We start from the raw sequence: 22,700 nt of genomic DNA, 5'->3' as shown, positions 1-22,700 counted from the left end.
GGCACGGGATAAGGGGGGTCACCAAGCAATAAAACCTGGGGCATCCTCCCCCTTTCTAAAAGCAAGAGAAAACAGTGACAAAAGAGGCCAGTGCACCATGGGAGGTCCTACTGTAACAGTATGAATATTGGGCTGGTTCAAGCTTAGTCAAAGGAGAAAGTTTTAAGCCCAATTTTGAAAGTATGACATCAGATACAGCCTGACTCCAGAGTAGTTACAGAAAAGTATCTACTCTGCACTGGCGACCTGTCCAGGGTGTACCCCTGTCTCTCGCCTATAATTAGATGGGATAGGCTTCAGCAGACCCCCGTGACCCTGCAAGGGATAAAGCGGGTATAGAAAATGGATGGATGGATGGATGGATGGATGGATGGATGGATGGATATCTACTCGGCAGGGGTAGACCCCCAATGGAAAAGCACCAAACCGAGTCGAGTCGAGCCGATTAGGTCCTAGCGAAAAAGCACTGTAAGACTACTCCAACTACCCCCCACAGTTTAAAAACTGGATGGATGGATGGATTCTTTTTGTCAAAGTATGCTGTCTTATAAAAATACATGAAGTAATTTCTGAAGGTTTTTTCCATTGTAATAATAATTGCCCTTACATGTATGTTGTGCTGCAGTATTTGAGATGTTCCCCCACACTTTGTAAAACCAGAGCCAAAGTTTTTACTTTGTGGAAAAACCTATTAAACGCTCTTGAATATGTTTTTTCCAACTAGGTGAATGATGATCAATGATGATTCTGGTAGACAAAACATTGTAAAGGTCGATGTTCATCTCTTTGGGGCAGACAAGACAACCAGTCTGTGGGGTAAGTTGTCTCGTGGGTAAGTTGTCACATTCATTATATCCCATCCACTATAGGGCGCTGCCACAAAACGTTGGTAATGATATTGTTAGACTTGCGCGCTGACAAGACCCACATGCTGTACTTTGGTGAGAGACACTCGACGTTGAGGTAAGAGAACTTTTTGTGTTTTTCATGTAAATTTCGAACTATTTTTTTCCTCAGTGTTTTTCTTCACGTCTTTTGTCCAATGGGTTTATTTAAAATCAAGTATTACCAGTAAAAAGTACCAATGGAAAGCTATATGTTACATTCGTTTTAGCTAGCTAGCTAGTTGCTAAATGCTAGTTAGCTTTGTTGCTAGCAAAAATGTCCAGTGTGGGTAAGTTGTCATTATTATTATTATTATTATTATTATTATTATTATTATTATTATTATTATTACATTTCAATAAAATAAAACTTAATTTTATATTGGTCTCCATTGTTCCTCTTGTTCTGAATAGGATAACATTGTGACAACTTACCAACTTACATAGAAATTGGGTCAGTTGAATAGTAGTGAACTAGTTCAGTGTTCTTCAACCCTGGTCCTGGGAACCCACTGTCCTGTATGCTTTAGATGTTTCCCTCTACCAACACACCTGATTTAAATGAACAGGTCGTTATCAGGCTTCTACGGAGCTTGATGACCAGCTGATTATTTGAATCAGGTGTGTTGGTAGAGGGAAACATCTAAAGCACGGGTGTCAAACTGAATCCTAGAAGGGCCGGTGTCCTGCATGTTTTAGATGTTTCACTGCTTTAACACACCTGATTCTAATTAATCATCTTCACCAGCTTGTCATCAAAGTCTGGATAGTTCTGTTGATGACACAGTCACTTGTATCATGGTGCAATGAAGCAGGGAAACATCTAAAACCTGCAGAGACACCGGCCCTCGAGGACTGGAGTCCGACACCCCTGATCTAAAGCATACAGGACAGTGGGTTCCCAGGACCAGGGTTGAAGAACACTGAACTAGAAAGACATGTTTTGATGTAGTATGAGCTGTCACAGCTTTGCACAGTGTGGTTTTTATTTTTTTTGGTTGGTCTCCATTTAAAAAAAAAAATCCCATTGAAATAACATTGGGACAACTTACCCCATAGTATGTGACAACTTACCCCAGGGTCGGGGTAAAAAGTGTGCATGATGTATTTGACAGTTCATATATTTTCATAAGAATAAGCTGTGAGAGAACAAAGTAGTTCCATTCCTACCTAACATTCTAGGCTACCATCACATGTTGAAAGGAAATCTGTTGGGCTCATACTTGGTAAGAAATTCAACTTAGAGTAAAAAGTGTGACAACTTACCCCACTCTCCCTAACGGCCGTGGCTAAATTTTTTGCAACTCCCAGCATTTTTGGTTGAATGAAGTGGCGGAGGCTAAATTGTCCATCACATTTACAACTATTGTTTTATTAGTTTGATACAGATAACTTGTCGACAACTGTTCTTTTCAGTCCAACTAGTTAGTTTATTTCAATTATTTCATTTTAAACTGTTGATCAGACTGCTGACGACAGAGGTTTGAAGGGATGAGATCATTTTTCTTGTTTGTCAGTTTCAACATGCATTCTTGGAAAGCAAGGTGTCTTCTTAACAGCTTTGCTTTCACATATTTTCTTTTTTTAGCTGAAAGGTGGCCATGGGTCAGTGGGTAGAGGGATGATCCTCTGCTCTGTACCTGTCAAAGTGTCCCAGGCCAAAACATTGAACCCACTTTACCTCTTATGCAATTACTGGTGCCGGTGTTTAGAGAAATAAATAAATAAAATAATACTTTATGTAGGGGGAAGATATGTAAATAGAAAAACAACCTGAGCGTGTGTGAGAAACAGAGTGAAACAGAAACATGCTATAAAGTGTTACGAAGTGTCTTTTTAACGTTACCTCGGTTCATTATTAGTATGCACCATTTACCATTTTTACCATGATTAAGCAGTGAGGTTTACAATGCAAGAAGTTACATCAGAACAAAGGAAAAAGTGATAAAAACTTGACTGTTTTGAGATTTGTCTAGTGCGCAAATTTCCCCTGCATGGCAAATACTCTTAAGAGCAGGTTTTATATACCAAATAACAAATTAACACCTATAAAAACTACATCCGTAATTATTAGAAAGTCCCATATAAATTCCCAGTGACCTAAAAATGGAGGATGGTCAAAAACCTTTGACCATCCTCCAGTGCCGTGCCTGACCACATTTCCACTTCTCTTCAACAAAAGAAAATAACGGTAAGAATGGTAAGAATATGATATTTCATAGCAGAAATTATATGAATATTAAATGAAGTCTGTGTGTTTCAGGAAATATGTGGGTAAAGATTACATAAAATCCTTCACAAGGAGGAAAGATTTGCTACAAATATTAAGGACATGGTTTGAGTTAAAGATAAAGTCATATATCACGCAACTGAAGTTTATGCTCAACACTAAATCATGAATAATGACAGTATTACATCCAAAGTAGAAAGGATAATGGTTGCCAAATTACTAAAAGTATACTGTGTCATTATTCATTGATACTTTCTAAAGACTTGTCAGCTAGAGGCTTTAGGGTGCTTACCAAAACCGGATCCTGCTCAACCCCTTTACTATGTCTCACGCAGACATACTGTACACACACACATAGCAACCAGGTTGGGTTTCAAGTTAAACCTGGAAAGGCAGCTTGTTGCAGTCTGAAGTGCGACCTTTGCTCGTGCTGTTTTGAAAAAGAGCATTTGCATGTACGACTTAGAGAGGACATGCAGGGGAGCAGTAGTTAGGAGTCGATTAGACAGGGGAGTACGGACCCAGCCTGGCTGGGACCGGCTGTAGCTGACACAGCCTCACCTTGGCCTGTAAATGTCTTATGAACGTGATGAGCCAATGGCAGCAGGAGGAGTTCACTTTTTTTCTTTTTTTTTTTTTACAGAAGAGACAAAAAAAAGTGGTTCCAGGGCTGACAACCTGAGTCTATCAAATGGAGAACTATTCATCCCATAATTATTTTCAAGAATAGAATAGAATACAATACTTTTATTGTCATTATACATGGGTAAGGTGAGATTTAAAGCACCAGGTTTGCTGCAAAAATGATCCTAATACGATATACGCATCCTGCTACATATCTTTTGACCTTTATCTTTTGACTTGTAACCGAAACACACAAGGAATTTCTTTTTTTCTTCCTCCTTTTGTACAAATCGAAAGAAACTGCAGTTTAATGAATATTCATGAAAAGGAAGGCAAAAGTCCAAATTACCTGGCAAAAACAGGTCAAAGTTAAAAGGATGGTTTAGGTGTTGTTTACATGGGTACAGTGAGATTAAAAGCAGCATCATCTCTCCAGTGCAAGACAGTGCGAACAGATAAGAAATATAAATAATATAAAAATATAAAAAGGCTAAGGTGCATTTTGAATAGTGAAATCAAGACCTGAGATCCTATCTACAGATAATACGCCCTCACTTTCTCATATATTGTGATATTCATAAATATAAAACTGAGAAAAATACAGTGATTTACAGTTTGTATTTTGTATATTACAAAAAGACGGTATATGATGAAATAGGCATGATGAAATATTTGAGGGGGTATCCTTTTCCTGATTACATCCTGTCAGGTAACATTGACTTCATATTTGTGCAAAACCTTCCCTATTCAGAAGCAGATCTTAACCTAAACGTATTCCTGTCAATAAAACAAAGCATACGTGAGCTGATATATTTCATTTGGATACAATGTTGGCTGCGATATCATAAAACGTGACGATGAACCTGCAAGACAAAATTTAGGATGGCAAAACTTCAAAAGCCAGACACTCGCTTCCGTCTGACGTCACCAGTAAAGTGGGCGTTCCCTTCTGATTTCAGCCAATCAGAGAGTAGGCGTCCCTCCGAGCCGGCGCGCCATTGGCTGAAAGTTTCTCCTCCTGCGTCTCTAGTATAAATAATAACATCCCCGATCCGGGAAGGTGTGAGGCGAGGCCACCTGTCAGGAAAGATAATAATTCATCCTCATCACACACTATTTTAAAGCCCCGCGGTTCTTCGGCACGTTATTTATTATCCAGCAGCATGTCGGTCGACAGCGTGTTCAGGACCCGCTCGCTCGGCGTGCCCTCCGAGGGGCTGCCCGACCAGTACGCCGACGGCAAGGCGGCCAAAGTGTGGGAGCTGTACATCGGAGACATCCAGAGCAGGACGAAGGAGTACAAGAGCTGGGTGGTGTCCCTGCTGAAGCAGCACGGGGTGCGGACGGTGCTGGACACAGCCTGCGGAACCGGGTAAAAAAAGCATGAATTATGGGTCTGCGTTAAATCGACGCACGTAGCTACGCCGTAGGCTCTGCGTCGGTGTAACGCGGAACCATAAATCAACCTTGTGCAACGTCAGGATGAGCACCGCAGCAATGTGTGTCCCAAGTTACATCAGCATCTAAAATGATGCAATTAAACGTGCTTTTTACTCAATGAAAGATTAATTAAATAGATGTCATGCTTATACGTGAGTGGATTTATTCAGCCAGATCATCTGGCCCAGATGTGTAATTCCTGTACTAGCAGGTTGTGCAGGCCTATTGGAGGAGATTTAGAATTTATTAAAGGATAGCCCTTTGAGATGTAACATCTCATTTTCAAGGGGGTCCCATAAAACATACAACATTACAATATATCACATTACAGTTCAGACATACAAGACATAAAACAAACACAGACTTCTTGCTCACCCCCTCCCACACACAACCCCTACCCACATAAGTCTAGTTACAAAGTAGACTAATTAAATAACCGAAATAATGAGATAAATATAACATAACAGAGAGAAAAGAAAAAATAAATAAAATAAATACAAATAGATAAATAGAAAAAAGGGCACAAAAAATACATAAATAAATTAAAAACTTAGGCAATTTGTTTTAAAATGAGAATATAATGCCAATTTAAAACAATGAAAAGAGGTAATGGAACGCAAAAAGAGAGGAAGATTATTCCAATCTGATGGAGCTCTAAAATAAAATGATCTTTTCCCAACCTCTTTTAAAATTCTAGGAACAAAGAAAAAAGGAAAATTCAAATGCCTGAGTGAGTATGGACAGTTATATAGAATCATGAGTTCTTTTAAATATGGAGGACAGTGAAAATAAACACATTTAAAAGAGATGTGAAACTTGCTGATCAAAAATCACTCCTTGCAATTTATAGTAAGTTTTTTGTTTTGTTTTCATCTTTGTTTTTTTTTGTCTTTGCTTCTTGTCTAGATACCTCTGTTACTTATCCAATATATCCATTCTTTTTCAATGTTTGAACCCAAATTATTAGTTTTGTTTTGAATAAAACCTCCTGAGTCGAGGTTCATAAAAGGGTAGGCATAATAAGCCTTGGCTTCAGCGTATACCTTTTCGGTGCCATTTAATATATTGGACCTTTTTTTTTATGTTGTATCCAAATGGACCGAAATAAAAAAACTCAAAATCAAAAAAAAAAATCAAAATAGCTCTCATCATCATCTTCCAGGTGTCTGAATGGATTTTACAGGTGTACAAGTGTATATCTCATGCAGACTCTCTTCTTTGTTCCTGATGGAGCTGATGGCAAAGAAAACCTTTCTTTTGGCCCTGCTCAAGTGACTTATAATGAAACCTGTTATGCCTTTGTGGTGTTTCAAAGTTAATCAGAAAGATTATCCTTTGGAACTCAAGAGTTAGTCAAACTTGAGTGGAATTTCAGCTTGCTGACCCTTTAAACTCTGGACAAAATCCGGATTAGGCTGGAGAATAATGAATGAAAGTGCAGAGTTGCAGCTGAGCCTCTTCGGCCTCGGTTCGGATTTGAAGCTGAAACCGTGTTGCACATGATTTCATGTAGCAGACGCAGAGCTGAGCCACCGCTCTTGTTGTCTTGTTCAACTTTAATCAACTATCCATATTTATCTGTCAGTCCATTAACCCAAAGGTGGACCTTTCAGTTAGCTCAATATTGGTCATCTTTCAATAATCAACATCAGCCTTAGACAAACTGTTCCACAGTTGACCTCTCTATCATGTGCACACAAAATAAAACCACACAGCGTTCAGAATAAAGTGATTCTATAGTAAGAAGCAGTATTCAGAGTGATCTCCCTCAAAACAAATACAGATTTACTCCTTTTTAAGTCTTTTAACCGGATTTTCGCAGTGAAAAAGTAGTCTTTCTATTAAGATTTTACGGGTGACGTAGTAAAGAAATGATTACACAAATAAAGCTTTTCTTGAACAAATATATTTCAAATATACATTTAAACCCGTCAGTAAAAAGGAAGCTGTTGTACATTTGTGACACGTCAGACATTTTATTTAGACCTTAGTAAATTGTATCAACTTTAAAAAAAAAAAAAAAGACATAAATAAAGGTGGATAGTTTTCTGTTTTGTTTGTTTGTACCTTAAAGACGCTGGGGAATAGATATGGAAATGTCGATAGAAAAAAAAGAGCAGAAGTGCCTAAGACTTTTGCACAGCAAGGTAGGGGTGTAAATATTCCCGTTTTTACAGCAAGGTCAGAACTCTGTGCTCCCTGTCTGCCTGATGCAGGTGTGCGGTCGTCGGTGGGAGTTTTGACTGGTTCCCTGCAGCCTGCTTATCTGAGCTGATAGTCTATCAGTGCAAGGGGACAGCGTCAAGGCCACAGGCTGAATGTCAGACTCAAACATTGCCTGATGTTCCCCTCAATGAACCCCAAGGGGCTTTAAGATCAATTACAGTGTAGATAAATGTCCTAGTTAGTTTAATGGGTCATGGGTGCCTGAAAGCACATCTCAGATGTAAACATAAAGCTCCTTGTCTCACAGCGAACGTCCACGTGGACTTCGGAGCATTCCAGCGCACCGTGTCTGACCCCATTCTGTAGTAGCGGTGTGTCTCAGCTGCACAACCATCTTGGGAGACGCAGGCACGCTCATCGTGGAATGAGGTTACTAATGTCGCTGCTATTTTTGGGACTCCAGCAGTTCTGTCATCACAGTTATGGCAGCTTATCCAGGAAGCCTCAGGGTGTGATGTGCAGATCAATCCCCAGGGATGATTTAAACAGTTCCTTTTCCCAAGATTTACTTCACAATACACACGTATACTAACTAGGCCTGTGTTGAAAAAATCGATTTCCCAATTCTAAATAGATTCTCATATTAATTCCTAAAAATCGATTCATATGTCCAAAGATCGATTTTTTTTTTTTTTTAATTTTTTTTTTGGGGGGGGGGGTTTCTTTTTTTTTCTTTTATTTATTTATGTTTTCTTTTTTTTCATCATTACATTACAACTTTTGGTTATTTTTTGTTTATCTCCAAAAAAGGAATGTTTTGTTGGACACGAGAATAACTGGTGCCATGTTTTTGCCTTTAAATATGTTTAAAGGTATGAAAACATTAAAGTGTTAGGTTATAATTGCATAAATTGTCTATATTTCATTACTTTATATACTGTCTTGGGGTTACATTTGCAAAAAATGCTAAAAACCAAATGCTCAAAAATTAAAAACCAAAATAGACCGAAAATGGAACAAATAAAAACGGAATGTGGGAAAAAATAAAACCGATTTCATCCGTCCGTTTGCTGCCCTGGATCTGTTTGGTAATTCTGACCCATGATGTTTCTGAAAGCAGTTCTATCATCATTCTGGGAGTTGATTGGTCCTTACAGCATCATTAGCTGCAATACTTGCTGTTGAATCTCAATATAATACTAGTAGTAATATTTTGCATTTGCTACAGTCATATAATTCATGCAACAGCTCAAAAAACAGTTTTAATAACACTAACCCAAATCAATATCGGAATCGAATCGAATCAAATCTTGATAGTCGATTCTGAGTCTTAAGAATCGGAATCGAATCGATTCTTGATATTTGAATCGATCCCCAGCCCTAATACTAACATTTCAGACTCCGGTCATGTGTGTTTGCGTGGTTGTTAATGATCGCAGGCACTGGCATACCTACCTTTTTCAGGTCCAGGGTTGTTTTCAGTCTTTTATAGTTTAAGCTTTTGCAAAATATGTATCACAAACTCCCCGACTGCCTTTATCCGCGTTCAGAAGTCCAAGCAAAACTTCAGCTCAGACTGCAGTCCGGCCTCAGGCCTGGTTTTTCCAGGTTTACTGAGTTTACTGAGCTGTTTTGTGTTTTCACGGAGCAAAATGATTTTTGTTTTGCAGAGTTGACTCCATCATGTTGGTGGAGGAGGGCTTCAACATGGTCAGTGCCGATGCCAGTGACAAAATGCTCAAGTATGCACTGAAGGCCCGATGGGACAGAAGAAGAGAGCCAGCTTTCGACCAGTGGGGTATGACATTCTCCCCAGGCATATTGAATAGTTAGATTTACATTTTTGAATGGTTTTTCAGTGGTGTACACTGATTCTTTTAGTTGTGGATGGTGAGCACACCCTCTGTAACCATATTTCTCTTTCTCTTCATCAGTGATTGAAGAAGCAAACTGGCTCTCGTTATCAGAAGACATTCAGAAACCAGGAGCCGGCTTCGATGCCGTCATCTGCCTCGGCAACTCCTTCGCTCACTTACCAGACTTTAAGGGTACGATTTAAAGTCTTTCCGCGTAGATTACGCCCTGAAATCAACATTAATGGTGAAGGTGCGTGGTTAATCTCTGAGCAGCCACGCAGCAGCGCGCTGATACACCACGGGAAGCCCTTACAAGAAAGCAGGCATTAAAGTTCAAATACGGCCTGCGGTGCATTGCAGACCCTGCAAAACCTTAATCTCGAGACATAATTCAGTTAAATCGAGTAATTTCTATCACAAACAAGGCTAATGTTCGTATCTGAAACAAAATTTGTGATTCATTACATTTCAAAGGTGGGTGTTTTTAAATGAGAATAACGTCAAATCTAACGTCATGTCATCAACTCAGGAATTGTAAAAGTGTGTGTGTTAAATGGTTGATTAGACAGATGTGATTGATCTCCAACTGTATTTTGTTGATCAAATATATATTCTGAATATCCCAAATTGGAATGGAGTGTTTCCTACAATGAAGATGATAATAATGACGATAACAGTGTTGCATCTTCAAGCCTGATACGGAGCCGTGTCATGGTTGATCAGAACTCCTCGTGCTGACTTTACACAAACCTGCTGCTCCTCGTAGGGGACCAGAGTGACCAAAAGTTGGCCCTGCGCAACATCGCCAGCATGGTCCGACCGGGCGGCATCATGATCATCGACCACCGCAACTACGACTACATCCTGGAGACGGGACGGGCACCGCAAGGCAAAAACATTTACTACAAGGTAGTGAAAGAAGCCAGGTTTGCTGCAAAAATTGATCTACACGCATACACGCATCCTGCTACATATCTTTTGACCTTTTATCTTTTGACTTGTAACCAAAACACACAAGGATTTTCTTTTTTTCTTCCTCCTTTTGTACAAATCGAAAGAAACTGCAGTTTAATGAATAATCATGAAAAGGAAGGGAAAAGTCCAAATTACCTCGCACAAACAGGCCAAAGTTAAAAGGATGGTTTGGGTGTTGTTTTAATAATAATAATACATTTTATTTATAGGCGCCTTTCAGGACATTCTAGTTCGCCGTACAAAAGGACAATAAAAACAATCAATAAACATATGGCAATCAATCAAAAAACATAACAAAGTACAAAGTAAGTTTTGTTGTGTGTTTGTTTTTGCAGATAACGGGGTCAGGAGACTGAAAGTCAGATAGTGTTTCCTAAAAAAAAAAAAAGAAATATTGCTTCAAATGAAATTGAAAGAAACAGTTCAACATTTAGAAAAACTGTTTGGTGCCACTTTAAATCAGATAAATAAGATAAGCCATTTATTGTTGAATGTGTTGCACCTTTCTTTTTTAACTTGCTTTTCTTATAGCAGTAACATCAAGATGAAAAAATGATCCAAAACTTTGGTGTCAGTTAACAATAGACAGTTCAAATATCACGTATGTTCATACTTCACACAATACGTGGTTATGTATTATATAAGCAGATATTTAGTTGCAAATGTCAGTGTCATGAGTAACGCTGCAGATACTGAACGTTTACGTTAGAAAGTGAAGGATGCAGAACTGAGAGAAAGGAGGTAACCCCCCCCCTTTCCCGTCAACCCTGTCAGCTCACACACATACTGTATAAACGTTCCGCTTTTATTCTTCTTCCAACAACCATAAAGTCATCAAGTAAAATTAACATGATTTAAAAGTTGATGACATCAATTGCTCAAGATAATTAGTTTCCTGTTCAGACTTGAGTGAGTAGAAATTTCCCTTCAGCATTTCCCCGTGTGACTGGATGAACTCGTATTTCCTAGCTTGAATGATTTTATATTTAGATTTTTTTTTTTTTTTTCATTTATCCGAATGTTTTAATGAACCGCCGGTCACATGATGTTTTAACCTACATCATGTTCAACCGTTTCAAGATTCTTTACATTGTATTTTCGCCACCAGGATTATGCCCCCATGACGGTGAATATTGAGAAGAATATACTCCATTCGTCATTGAAACAGTGGTTAAATATTATAAATCAGGTTAGGGGTCAGGGCCAACACTAACTCCTAAGATTTAGATACATACACATTCACTCACTATTCTCTCCAACACCAACTCTCTCTCCTTTAATGCAGCAGCCTTGTTGCACTTTTGTCTGAATATGTGCTCGTATTCATTATATGATTGCACTAATATGTTGTATAGTATAGAGTTGTATGAATCCACTTTGAACACCTTTCCTGAAACCGAAAAGTTTCTTAACTTATAGTTTGTAGACTCCGAGTTAGTTTTTTAACTTGGAGTTTGTTGAACCTCCTTTGTGAAACAGGTTGTTGTTGTAACTGTTACAGCGACAACACAGTTGTTTTGCAAAATATGTTATTGTTTCTCTTTAGATTTTACCTGATCCTGATCTAGAAATTACATTTGTGTGTGTGTGTGTGTGTGTGTGTGTGTGTGTGTGTGTGTGTGTGTGTGTGTGTGTGTGTGTGTGTGTGTGTGTGTGTGTGTGTGTGTGTGTGTGTGTGTGTGTGTGTGTGTGTGTGTGTGTGTGTGTGTGTGTGTGTGTGTGTGTGTGTGTGTGTGTGTGTGTGTGTGTGTGTGTGTGTGTGTGTGTGTGTGTGTGTGTGTGTGTGTGTGTGACACTCTTCGGCCTACACCAGTGGACTTTAGCATTTTCCCCCCACTTCACCCTGAAGTGTTTTTCTCGTCCAATAGCCCTAATGTTTGACAGAGGCGGTGTTATGCAAGGACAGGTTCCGTATTGACTCCCGTTAGTTTATTCAGACACTGAGGAGGAGGAACAGCATCAGCCAGCTGAACACAACCTGCTCCGTCACCGCTTCGTGGAAGTGCAGACCGTGTTGTTTATGAATGTTGTAATTCCCGTCCCCAGGAGGAGCAGCCGAGCAGCTTTGGTTGGTTGGTTGTAGTGTTTATTTCGAATATGAATCATATTTAAAAAAAAAAAAAAAGAAATAAGACAATCGTCTTAACATGAGACATAACAGAGTACATATTTGAAAGGGAGTGAGAAGAAGTAAAACTTATAAACTCTCACCTCCTCTCCTTAAATATGACTAGCTAATATATGCAATGTGTGCAAACATAACATTATGCAAACATAATATTGCCTATACACAATAATCACACACACACACACACACACACACACACACACACACACACACACACACACACACACACACACACACACAGACACTAGTACCTACATACATGTATACATAGGGACACATACTGCATATAGGACAAAAGGAAAAAAACAAACAAACAAAAAAAACATTGTAACAACACAAGCTACTGACCAGTGTAAGAAAATAAGGATACAAATAAATAAATAAAAAATAAACACTGTATTATTGCACCCAAACATTTTGCTCATCCCTGTACCTCTGAAAAATAATATCTTTGTATTTTATTTTAAACTGTTTAATATTTGGACATTGCTTTAATTCCATTGAAAACTTGTTCCATATCCTCACCCCGCTGACTGAAACACAAAAAGCTTTCCTGTTTGTGCGTATTAATGTGACATTAAAATTACTTCTTTCATCTTTTTTTCATCTTTACAACTTTCATCTGCGTGCGCAGCCTGGCAGGTTGTCGTCGGTAGTCGTGCAGCAGAACCACCAGGATTCTGACTTTGTTGCCTCAAACCATTCAAGGATGAAGAATATATATGACAATGACTTTTATCTGACAGGACTTATATGTGCAGTTTTGCTTTTGTTTTTCATTCTTCCGCTTTCGGTTCAGATAAGTCAGGATCAGATAAATACAAGATTAAATTTAGGTTATGGTGTTAATTCAGTGCCAAATGGATTGTGAATCAAAAACCCACAATCTGAGAACCAAAACCCAGAATTTGTAACCGAGAAATCCAAATCTCCAACTGAGAGTTTTTCTTGCTTGTGCTTTTCTTTTCTCTCCATCAGTTTAAAAACCATCTCAGTTTCCGAACCGCCTCTCGCAGATTCGCGTTTTCAGTTTTCGTTGCAATTCTCACATGCATGTCAAATTAGCCGCCTGTCAATCTGCAGTGGGAAGGCGGGACTTAGCCCAGATCTAATAGCTCATTGCCTCGTGAATGGCTCGCCCTTTACGACGACAGACGTCCTAAAGTTATTAATGTAAGTCGTTAATGTCGTCATCAACTTTATCAACGACATTAACAACTTTATGGCCTGATGAAGTGGGGACAGATTTTAACTACGTAGCTCCGCTTGCTGCTTCCCCGGGACAGCGGCGTGCGTGTTTTTGGATAGATAGATGCAGGGCTGCATTTGACAATAATATGGAGCCTGCTGAAAACACATAAATACCATCTGTGCTGAATTCTAACTGCTTTAGATTAGTTTCCAACAGTTCTTTAATCCGGCCAAAGTAGGAGCTCTGTAGCTGGAAGTATTCAGTAAACAGTCATGTGTCGCCGCAGCTGCAGATCAGCTTTGTTGATTCATCCAGTCACTTCTTATTAAAATCTGTTTTACATAACTGAGCAGTTTTCCCAAAAGAATGCTTGAAAATGTCCTGAAACGAGCTTCTACTTATCCCGGCCAGACTTACACATTTCACTTTGTGGAACTTCTTACTCCTGAATAACTCTTGGATCAAAAAGGCAAAGAATTAGGATGCCTGGCCAGATTAGGTCCTACATGCTTATTCCACCCTCCGTTAGCAGTAATTACTAAAGCTTGAGTTGATAAATCCTCAGCCAGTCAAGTCTGTACGGGTTTTAATATTCGTACACTTGTAATCGCAACGTTCTTGTCCTTTTTTTTTTCTTCTTTTCAAACCAGAAGTGTCCGACACTCTTATCACCGGTTAAAAATGCTGAAAGTTTTTTATAACTGCGAAAGTGACGGCACATCCGGAGATCTGACAGAGACCAATAAATGTGTTTTATTTGTTGCAGAGCGACCTGACTCAGGACATCTCCACCTCGGTGCTGTGGGTCAACAATAAACCACACATGATCACTCTGGACTACACCATCCACGTACCGATGGCCACCCAGCAGAACCTCCCTGAAGTCAGGTACGACGCTTCACGCATTCAGATGCTCAGATTCACCCACTAAACAAGAACCGATTAACCTCCTGAGACCCGGGCTTTTGTTTGATGTGCATTTTTTATGTCTCCTTACTATTTGGGATCAGTAGGACCTAATCTTTGTTGAAATTAAATTTTTGCTTTCTATGTGATGTTGAACTATGTCAAATCCAATGGCCTCACATGAGGACAATGGGTTTATTTTTGCATATACATTTTTTCCTTGCTATTTGGGATCAGGAGGACCCAAATAGCCTAAAAATGAAATTTTTGCTTTCTACAATAAGTAGTTATCTCAAAAACCACCACAACTCTATTTCCCTTTCTTGGTCCTGCCCTGCGTCCGTGCACATCCTGGTCAGGTTCTAATAATAAAAATATGATACATTTTATTTGCAATATACTCAGCATTTTGAATGAAATAAAGTGCTACAGAGTAAAAACATGGGTATTAGGTTATATCTCTATATCATTTATATTTATATATCATTTTCAATTATTTATTTCCTATTACAAGGTAATAAAAACTTGCTCCACTGGCAGATTATTCTACTTATTTCTAGTGAAAATGTGCTTTAAACAAATGGAAATCTAAAAACAAGTATTTTAAGTGTAATGAGACTTATTTTGACTAGAAATTGGACATTTGGGCAAGAAATAAAGACAAATGTTCTTGGAAGAATTTACGTGTTTGCAGTGAAGATAGACCTGATGTCCTCAAATGAGTACTTCATGTTTACAGACGTTGTAGCTTGCTAATATTACTCAAATATATCAAAAAAGCATGCCATGTGAAGCTGCAGACGTTATTCTGCATAAATATACTAGTTTCAATCATAAAATTAGGTTAGGATTTTTACCTTGTCCATATTTCTGTCGGGAGCTGCCATAGAAGACTTTCATTGAGATCCCAGCCATCTTGTTTTTTCCCAAATGAGTGTAATTTCATTATGAGACCACTAGATGGTGCAGGTGGGGGTCCCGGATGAGGACAATGGGTCAATGTTCGTACAAATGAAGTATCATGGCGCAGAACAGCAGAAATGTAATGTCCTCATATGAGAACGCAGGGTCTCATTTTTATGAAGCGGAAGCGCAGCAGGCAGCTGTCGTCCTCCTCAGTTGTAGAGTTTGACTGGACGCCATTAGACCTGCATGAAACATCCTCTCATGTTAGACGGTCCAGTCATCGGGATTGTTCCCCTCTTTAATGTAAAGAATCAGTCAGGTTCCTCTGGATTTGACTTTCCAGAGTCAGTATGAACACGTGCAGAAGAAACTGCCTTTGGAAGATAATAGATGGAGACACAACTGACGAAACCAACAACCAGACAAGTCTAAACATCTGGCGTGTGAAACGGTGCAGTGGAGAAGAAACACATATGAATGACTGTTTTGCAGTTTTTGCACAGCTATTAACAACTCTGCAGGCGTCTTGGTTCTGCTGATTAGTGGCTCTTGGATGCTGCTGCATGAGTCATGAAAAAAAGCGACTATTTTATCACGATTGGTTCGGTACATTTCGTACCGGTGGGGATGGCTGCGAATGGGAAGGATGCTGCGCTCATTTCATGACACGGAATTTCTTTAAGTGAATGTTTTTGGCCGGCCAGGCTGTTGACCAAAAGGCCACATAAACTACATTTTTACATTATTGTAAATATTCTATTTATTTTGCAAGCAATTAAGAATAATTATTGTCATTTCCAGTCGGGAGTTGCTCAGAAAAATGTCAAAAAACGGAAAGAAAAGGCACATTTCACTCAGACTTCTTCATCCCTGGTAGTTTTTCATCCTTCCGGGACGGAGGACTCGTGACATGTTTGTGTTTCTCTTTGGTTTTCTGCAGTAAATTCCGCCTGTCCTACTACCCTCACCGCTTGGAGAGCTTCAGCGCGCTGCTCAAGGAGGCCTTTGACGGCAAAATGCAGCACAACGTCTTCGGAGATTTCCAGACCTACGTGCCGGGTCAGAGCCAGGTGCCGTGCTACTTCATCCACGTCTGCAAGAGGACGGCGTAGAAGAAGATCCAACCAATCAGTGATCACACACGGGCTCCTTGGAATTAACATAGTACCCTAACAATCCCACAGATTTGGGCATGATTTTATTTGAATATCTTTTTAGTAAACACATTAGAAAAGAAAAAAGTGGCTTTAGAAGAAACAGTCATTTATATTTTATCTCATTTGAAAACAGACGTAAAGATCTGCAGATTGAATCGTTTTAGTCTATGTTCTTATGATTTGAGATACTTTTTTTTTTCTTTAAACAGGTTTGAAAAACATGTAGCCTACACATTTTATAAATATATTGGACCATTGTTTTCCCTGATGCGCTAAGCGCTGCTTTTCTCTCTTCATCATGTGTTTCCTTCTCTCAGATTTTGAACGAGTTTCAAAATTGGTGCTGTACATTAGTGCCATTTTTCATGATGGGATACTTCCTGTTTACCGCCAGTGACGTACAGAGATCATCTTAGATGATAGTATTTTGTACATTTACCACATAGGTCTTAAAAACACAGATGAAGCATCTGTGGCTTTGAGTATAGAAATCTTTCTTATTTATCTAATTTTCACGCTGGAAAAGATGATGGAGTTAATTTAGTTTGTGACTTTGTTTCCGTTCAGAGGCCCCGCTTGACAGTATATATGATGTTCAATATTCTTAAAAATTATAGCCTCTTTAATTTGTTTCAAGGTTGCGCTGGTTAAGTAAGTCCAGAAAGCAGAAAGTGAAGCCTGTAAATCACTGATCACTTAAAATGAATTTATTTAACAAAACGAGAAGCAGGTTGAGAATCCACTACCCTGAAGTGTCCTTCATCACTGTACGGCATTCAAACAGGAGCCACGGCTAAAGAAAGCAATGCTTCCAGTAAAACTGGTCAAAACATTTAACATTTGAACACACTATGGCTGTATTTTTATTTGTTAAGAATGACCAACAACTGGCCACTGGGCAGCAGCAGCCGACTCAAATTTAAAGCCCTTTCAGTTTTACTCACTACTTTTTTTTTTTTTTCCTTTTTTTTTTAAAGCCAGTGATTCAAATACTGTAATAAATTCAAAAATTCAAATTCAGTAATAAAATTACTGAAAATACAACACTCATCACAAACGTATCAACCAAAGATGCTTCAACTCAGTTGAGTCGTCACTTTCGAAGTAAGAAAAACATGAATGTTTTTCATAAATGCTGCACAGGAGACACAGGAGAAGAGACGCAGGGCACCGTCTCGGATGACTGACGAAAAAATATATTCCTTTGTTGTGCTGTCTAAAATTGTATTATTTAATTTTTTTTCCTTTGATGCCAAATTTGAAATGTTTTCACTTGAATGCGACAGGAGCTTCAGCGCAGACGACCCGAAACAAAGGTTCCGATTGTCCGTCTGAGCAGGCCACGGGTGCATTAATGTGCCTCTGAATGTGTGTCATGCAGAACTAAAACATACATTACATAATTGGGTTCATAAAGTGGTGAGAATGGTTGAATATTTGAGTGAACTTTATGTAAACATTAGAAAAAAAATGTCTTAATGTGTTGGCAGTTCTTACAAAAATAAAGTCTGAAACATTTTCTAAAGTTCAGTGTGTGTGATTTTGTTTTTTTAATTATTTTTGCATGTAATGAAAGTATTCGGATTATGTGACCTAATGTTATTAATTCATTTATGATGTACCTGGTTAGTTTTGGAAGGAGGTGACAACACCATTGCAACCGGCGACAACAAAAGATCCACATATTTTTTCTTTTTTTTTTTTTACTTTATTTAACATTTCAATTTACAAAATCCCTTTGAAACATTAGTTTGCATCTGAAGATCCACATACTTCACGGCACTGGAGTTAGAAGTGTTAATACGTGCGTTACGTATGGCGAGTATGAGAGCATATTTTGGGAAAAAAAAACAGCTGCAGCAGCAAAGGAGAGACAATTGGCGTGGGAGAAAGTTGCTGCAGTCAATGTGTAAGTTTGAATGCAGTATTCATTTTAACATTTAAAGGTATAGTCCTTGATTTTGGAGAGCTAGCAAGATTTGAAAGTAGCACCTCCTCTTAAGTCCCACCCCCTCCTCCCCCTCCCGTCAGCGCTCCGTCCAAAGCCACGCCCCCACAAACTTTGGGGAACGTGCATTTGCAGGAGTCCAGTTTTCCAGGACATTTTGGAAAGCACATTTTCAACAAAACTATCCATGTCTCATTCACCTGTAAGCGAGGCCGGTTTTGGGGGGGGGGGGGGTGGGGGGGGCAGGGCAGGGCAGGGCACCGCAGCCAACGGCGCACTGGTGCTCCGCTACTGGGGACCCCCATACGGACCCCCATACTGGGGGTCCATGGCAGACCCGCAGTAGCGGCGGGTGGTCGACGTGACCACCCGACCGCGAGCCGGCGGTGAAGCCTGGAGCGCGGGGGCCCTCCGATGTCAGGCCGCGGTTGCCAGTCGGTCTGGAGGAGCGGGGGAGGTTACACTGGGACACTCTGAGCCGAGGAGGACCCGTGGGAAGTGGACACGGGGGCTGGAAGCAGAGTGCGTGCCATCGATCTATTATATTACTGGATAGAATACAGAAAATGGCCGCCCATTCATTTCAATGTAAGTTGCTCACCTAGCGCATAAGCCGAAATGAGTTCCTGACTTCCGGGTTTACTTCCGCGTTATGGGGCCCATAGAGCATGCGCAGTTGAGTCACCTCCCATCATGCCCTGGGGCAACATCAATGGCACCGACACGGCCGTGATGTCACGCCCAGAAAGAGACTTTTCTTTGACTTTTCTGGCCGTTATAAAACATTTTTGACGGATATAAAGTCCATGACTTAAAAATATAGAATACAAAGATTAGTAATTGCCGGTGATTACAGCTGGAGGTGTCCTGTGAACAGTTTTAGAGGCTTCTCTTTTACTATTGCGGTCTATGGGAAAAAAGCTTTCTGGGCCCCATGGGATTTTTTGTTGCAGTACCGCGGCTGGACACTGGAAAAAATCGGCATACCTGCTGAGCGCGAGACTGGGGGGCTGGTGCGCGCATGGGACAGAGGGGGGCGTGGGCGGGACTTAAAATGAAGGCATCTGATTGGTTCTTTCCCCCCTGCCAATCCTCTGGTCCTCTGACCAATCCGTGCCACTCGGTGCGCAAAAAACAGATTGGTCAGAGTTTTTACAGGATTAAAGCTGTCAGAGAGGTCGATTTTTTTCTTTCCTTTTTCTGAACACATTATTCACTGGCTACTCTCAGGATGGAAGGACCATTTCACCCAGTATAATAATAATAATAAATGTTTTTGAATACAATCACAGACTATACCTTTAAGCACACTGTCTTATAATGTTACGGATGAAAACAGTGGTGGAATGGTATTGAATGAAATTGTATTGTCATTTAGATCAGGGGCAGCCGCACACCTCGGCTTCAGGGGAAAATGTAAATGTTTTTTTTTAATTTTTTTTATACATTTATGAAATTACCCTGTGTCTATTTGTATTGATTTATTCTATTACGTAATACATATAAAATAACTACAATTGCATATCAGAACAACATGATGATTTCACTAGGTATTATCTTTCCCAACACTTGTATCCCCCTCATATCTTGAAATGTGATGTCCCAGCGACCCTGACGACAGTGGTCGCTATCAATCTTGTTTTTAGCTCTGCAGTGTTACTAACTTACAAAAAATGAAAAGGAAGCAGACAACCGCACAATTAAAAAAAAAAAAAGAAAGAAGGCAAGTGATGGTCCAATGTTGCCCCAGCAGCAGAAGATATTAACGAGGCTGTAGCCACTGATGGATTAATTATGCAAGTTCATCTTAAGGTAAGATATCAAATCACCCTACCCTCTTATAAATCTGTTTAAGGGAAATATTTGACTTTTTTTTACTCTCTCTTTCTCTCTTCCCTCCCTCTCCTTTTTTGCATTTGAACTTTAACTGTTAACTGAAGTTAAACTCGGATGTCCCTGTGATATTGTTGCACTGACATAGTGAATAAAGTGAACAGAATGAGTTAAATTGCATTTGTCAGATACGCTTTTTCTCTGCCGCTTGCTGTCTGTGGTGCAGAAAACGGATGTGTATTGCGTAAAGGCCCATTGGCTGAATTGACGTCACTGAGGGAGGAGACAGAAACTCAGGCTTTATTGAAGCAAACCTGCTAGCGAGCAGGTTAGGTTCACAGGGTCAGTTGCCGTAGTAACTGACTCAGAGTTTGAGTTAAATCACTTTCTGGAACTGAAAACTCCGGGTTTCCCTCATCTCAGGCTTAACAAACTCAGAGTTTTCACAAAACCCGCTTCCTGGAATACCCCTCAGGCTGCAAGATGATGTTGACCTGTTACAAAGCACATCTTCAGTCACTATTAACTGAGTCGTGATGCTAAACGGCATCAACTGAATTTCGAATCAGTCCATGAAGCCGAGTACAGATGTGAGATACAACCTGTTCACTGATTTTCAGTAAAAAGTTAATAATAAAAGTTATAATAAAAAAAAACATTCTTGAAATTAAAAGAATGGAATAAAAAAGTGCAAAAGTGTTTCCAAAAATAATTCCTGGCAAAAATCAGATGTTTGGTGAGTCATGTTGCTGGTTATTAAGTCTTTGCTGCCCACACTTCCACCCACCTGTCAGGTTTCTACACCTGATTCATCTTGTTCATCATGGATGTGGGTGCAACCTGGAAAACAGAGACAAGAAGACAACAAATGATTTTTTTTAATGAAAAGGACTGGGGTCCGTTTCACAAAGCAGGTTTAGTGAAAACTCTGAGTCTGTTAACCCTGATATGAGGGAAACTGAGTTTTCCGTTTCACAAAGGGAGGTAACTCAAACCAGAGAAAGAGAGGTAACTCTAGCCTGTTTCACAAAGAGAAGTAACTTAAGCTCTGGGTCAGTTACCATAGTAACAGAATCTCTGAATCTAACCTGGTCGGGACCAGGTTTTTCTCAATGAACCTCGAGTTTCTGTGTCTCTTTCAGAGCCACACGCACACTTGATTTCCTCATTCAGTCAGCAGGTGAGTTTTGGCGAAGTTCTGCCGTCTGTCATTAAAAACAGTCAGTAGCCTATATATATATTAAAAGTCCATTGTCACGAACATGGCATGTCCTTTTGATGAAGACCCAATTGATGAAGGTGCAGCATTAATGCACAGAGAATTAAATATTCGTCGGGAGATGGTTATCAGACCGCGTATCAATGTTCTCTCATTTCCAGACTATTTTCTTCTTGAGCGGTAGCGTTTCACATCACAGTCCATCAACTACATCCACAACCTAATCCGTCCTCACATTTGTAACAATCAGTCGCAGTCATGCTCTCACATCCCAGCAGATATTGTGTTGCACTGCGTTTCTTTGCCAATGGAAGTTTTTTGTACAATGTCGGAGATGCAGAGCTCTTGAGCAAGGCAGCGGTATGCAGGGCGGTCAGAAAAGTGTGCCTCGCCCTGAAACGGCTGTTACTTATCTTTGTGGTTTTCCCTGGACATAAACCTGTCCAAGCCATTCCAGTTCCACAGGATTGCAGGTGAATGATGTAGAGATCTGTTAAATTCATTTTATATTCTGTTAATGACATTGTGCTGCAACCTCAGACTGGAATTAGTCATTTTAATTTCTTTTAGGATTTCCCAGTGTGATTGGCTGCATAGATGGCACACACATCCCAATCACAGCTCCCTCACATAATGAAGCCGATTATGTGAATAGGAAGTCTATTCACAGCATAAATGTGCAGGTACATGTAGATTGACTACCGTTTCAAAATGTTAAGACTGCATCATAGTTCAACTAACACCTGTCACTCTCTGCACAGTCAAGATCATATGTGATGCTGGATACATCATATCACATGTGGAGGCCAAGTGGCCTGGGTCTGTTCATGACTCACGGATATATCGTGAGTAACCTGAGCAACAGACTGCAGGATGGTAAGCAGCCTAAAGATTTGCACAATATAATTCACTTGTCTCCTTCCTTTCATTTAATTTATCCACTATACATTACAGGAGAGTTTGATGGCTTTCTGCTGGGGACAGGGGTTACCCATGCCAACCTAGGCTGCTGACCCCTGACCCTGACCCCCAACTAGGGGTGTGCAAACAAGGGTACCTCACGATTTGATTTAGATTATTGGTGCCACGATTCTTCGATTGTGATTTTTAAATGCTTTTTTCCATACAAGATTGATTTTGTCTTCATCTGTGGCTACATTTGTAAATAAATAGCCAATCAATTAACTCAGTTCCTCTAACAACACTCATTAAGTAAATAACAAGGTTTTTTGAACA

General features: G+C 39.8%; 1 protein-coding gene across 1 annotated transcript; it reads left to right on the top strand.

Moving 5' to 3' along the window:
• Positions 1–4,777: 4,777 nt before the first annotated feature.
• Positions 4,778–17,994, top strand: gnmt (glycine N-methyltransferase). Its single transcript, XM_061743411.1, has 6 exons — positions 4,778–5,110; positions 9,015–9,142; positions 9,279–9,392; positions 9,967–10,109; positions 14,262–14,383; positions 16,248–17,994. The coding sequence occupies exons 1-6, from the start codon at positions 4,902–4,904 to the stop codon at positions 16,417–16,419; spliced, it is 888 nt and encodes a 295-aa protein (XP_061599395.1). The 5' UTR covers positions 4,778–4,901; the 3' UTR covers positions 16,420–17,994.
• The last annotated feature ends 4,706 nt before the right edge of the window (positions 17,995–22,700 follow it).

The sequence above is a fragment of the Cololabis saira genome, chromosome 16 (assembly GCF_033807715.1).
Source record: "Cololabis saira isolate AMF1-May2022 chromosome 16, fColSai1.1, whole genome shotgun sequence".
NCBI lineage: Eukaryota > Metazoa > Chordata > Actinopteri > Beloniformes > Belonidae > Cololabis > Cololabis saira.
This window is presented reverse-complemented; position numbering and strand designations above follow the sequence as displayed.

Coding starts and splice junctions, on each gene's coding strand:
- gnmt (XM_061743411.1), top strand. CDS start 4,902: ATGTCGGTCGACAGCGTGTTCAGGACCCGCTCGCTCGGCGTGCCCTCC. Junction 9,393..9,966: donor TCACTTACCAGACTTTAAGG/GTACGATTTAAA, acceptor TGCTCCTCGTAG/GGGACCAGAGTGACCAAAAG. Junction 10,110..14,261: donor GCAAAAACATTTACTACAAG/GTAGTGAAAGAA, acceptor TATTTGTTGCAG/AGCGACCTGACTCAGGACAT.